We start from the raw sequence: 2,031 nt of genomic DNA on the forward strand, positions 1-2,031 counted from the left end.
GATATATATCGTATATCGCCATTCAACTTAAAAATATCGAGATATTATTTTTGGTTCATATCGCCCAGGAGATGTCAGCATCTTATCGAGGCTTTCCAGCGACAAGCCCCTTATACCTGGGAGTGGCTACGTGTGCAGCGATTTTGGGAAATGGTAGTCGCTGAGTTTAATACTTTCTTTTACTACTTCRTTGATTTTACTACTACTTTTACTTCCTGTTGTCTTCTTCGTCGTCTTTTTCGCCAGTAGAAACAGCTGGTTCTTGATCATGTGACTCCCGTGATGCAAAAAAAGTGTTTCCATTGCAGTTTTGCAAAATACATCAATTTCGATACGGCCGAAAAACCACCTCATCCTAGCGCAAAACCATTTTGTCGAAAAACGTAATTTTTTTCGAAATTAACATGTTTCCAATGAGCAATTTTTTTTTCGAAATTCTAATTTACGCATTTTCATGGTCAATGGAAACACAGCTTTAGTCTGCCCACCTGCGGGCATTTTGTGTAGCAGACATGTTTTAACTTGACAGTAAACTGAGACAATCGGTTTGTCTGAAGTCAAGAAAGGGCTGCTAACAGCTCGACTTCARGCAGAGCTACGTGAACATCATCCAGCATCTGTTGTAATAAACAGAAAGAAAACACGATTATATCTGTTCTTGTCAAATTTATGTAAATGTGTTAAAAAGTGAATGTTGACCATTCATACACGGGATTTTCCCCTCAGCTGCTGCACTCAGCTGCTTGTTCTGTGGATGTTTCATGTAGAGCAGTGACAATGGTACTTTAAGAAAGAGCAGAGTTTGGACTTTAATTTGACAGGCTACTTGTGTGGTTTGGAACATGTTGTTGGAATGGAATGACTGAATGATAATAAAACACTGAGATTTTGCATCAAACTCATGGAAGAGTCATACTCTGTACAATACAAGCTTATACATCAACACTCACAGACTTACCCTGTGATTCTATTTTATTTTTTTTTTGTGAGAAGCAGCAGAACGGTGCCTCAATGTAAGCCTCTCAACTTAACTCCTGTTTGGCAGGTCATGTTCTGCTGTGTTGAATTTCTTGCAGAGACTCCATGAAGTTGTGTTGCCACTTTGTGTACGTCTGCAACAGCAGCAGTCGAGTAGCATATCTGCATGTGACCCTGCAGGAGGCATCAGTGGACAGTACAGCAGTGCCCTTACACGACGAGAACTATACAGGTACCACCCAAAGGACTGAACTGACAAGAGCAATCTGTTTTTAGTTTTAGATTTTAAAACACGTTCATCTCACACAGGGGTCGACATAACCATTGTTTAGGTTGTCCGAGACAACCTATTTTCGTTTCGGACAACCAGATCCCACCTCCCAGTTGTCCAGTGGACAACCAAGTAAAAATCAGCAGGTGTTGGTCATTGTAAAAATGAATGGGAGGAAAAAAAACTTGTTAAAGCCATCTAGGGATTAAACTGAGGGTTCTTTCACCCAATAAAGAGAACCACAGTCAAAGTTTTACCCAATCAGAACAGAGCAGGGCGGGTCATGCTGTCTGACTGACACCACTGCCTTTTTTCTTTCTCTGTGGGTGGGGGGTCAGCTTCACTCAGTTCAGGAAACGCTGAGGGTTTTCCCGGGAGGTGTTCACCTGAGCTATTTTCCACCGAGGATTACGTCGTATTTTATATATATTATATTTCTAAAAGCTCCTCGCAGCATTTCTCCTGTAACACCGTGTGTTTACGAGCACAACAAAACCACGACAGATCTGACTGTTTTTGACTGTTTTTAAAGCGAGGGCTGAGAGGCAGTTTGACCACAGCCGCAGCACCTCTTCACGCGCACCGCGGCCCCCGACCGGCCCGGGACTTCAGAGTCCACAAGTCAACCCCTTCASATATTTACATGTACAATGAGCATCACAAATCAGTAATTTTAGCAAAAAATCAGTATTAATCACATGCGAGTCGGGTGTGCAAGCGGTGTGTGTGTGTGTGTGTGTGTGTGTGTGTGTGTGTGTGTGTGTGTGTGTGTGTGTGTGTGT

General features: G+C 42.4%; 1 protein-coding gene across 1 annotated transcript in view; it reads left to right on the top strand.

The window, feature by feature from the left end:
- pelp1 (proline, glutamate and leucine rich protein 1) overlaps positions 1–2,031 on the top strand; it is a 29,152-nt gene that overhangs the window by 15,056 nt on the left and 12,065 nt on the right. The window contains exon 15 of the mRNA XM_014029441.1: positions 1,077–1,210. Within this exon, the coding sequence (XP_013884895.1) occupies positions 1,077–1,210 (134 nt within the window). The remainder of the gene's footprint in view (positions 1–1,076; positions 1,211–2,031) is intronic.

The sequence above is a fragment of the Austrofundulus limnaeus genome, unplaced genomic scaffold (assembly GCF_001266775.1).
Source record: "Austrofundulus limnaeus strain Quisiro unplaced genomic scaffold, Austrofundulus_limnaeus-1.0 Scaffold904, whole genome shotgun sequence".
Lineage (NCBI taxonomy): Eukaryota > Metazoa > Chordata > Actinopteri > Cyprinodontiformes > Rivulidae > Austrofundulus > Austrofundulus limnaeus.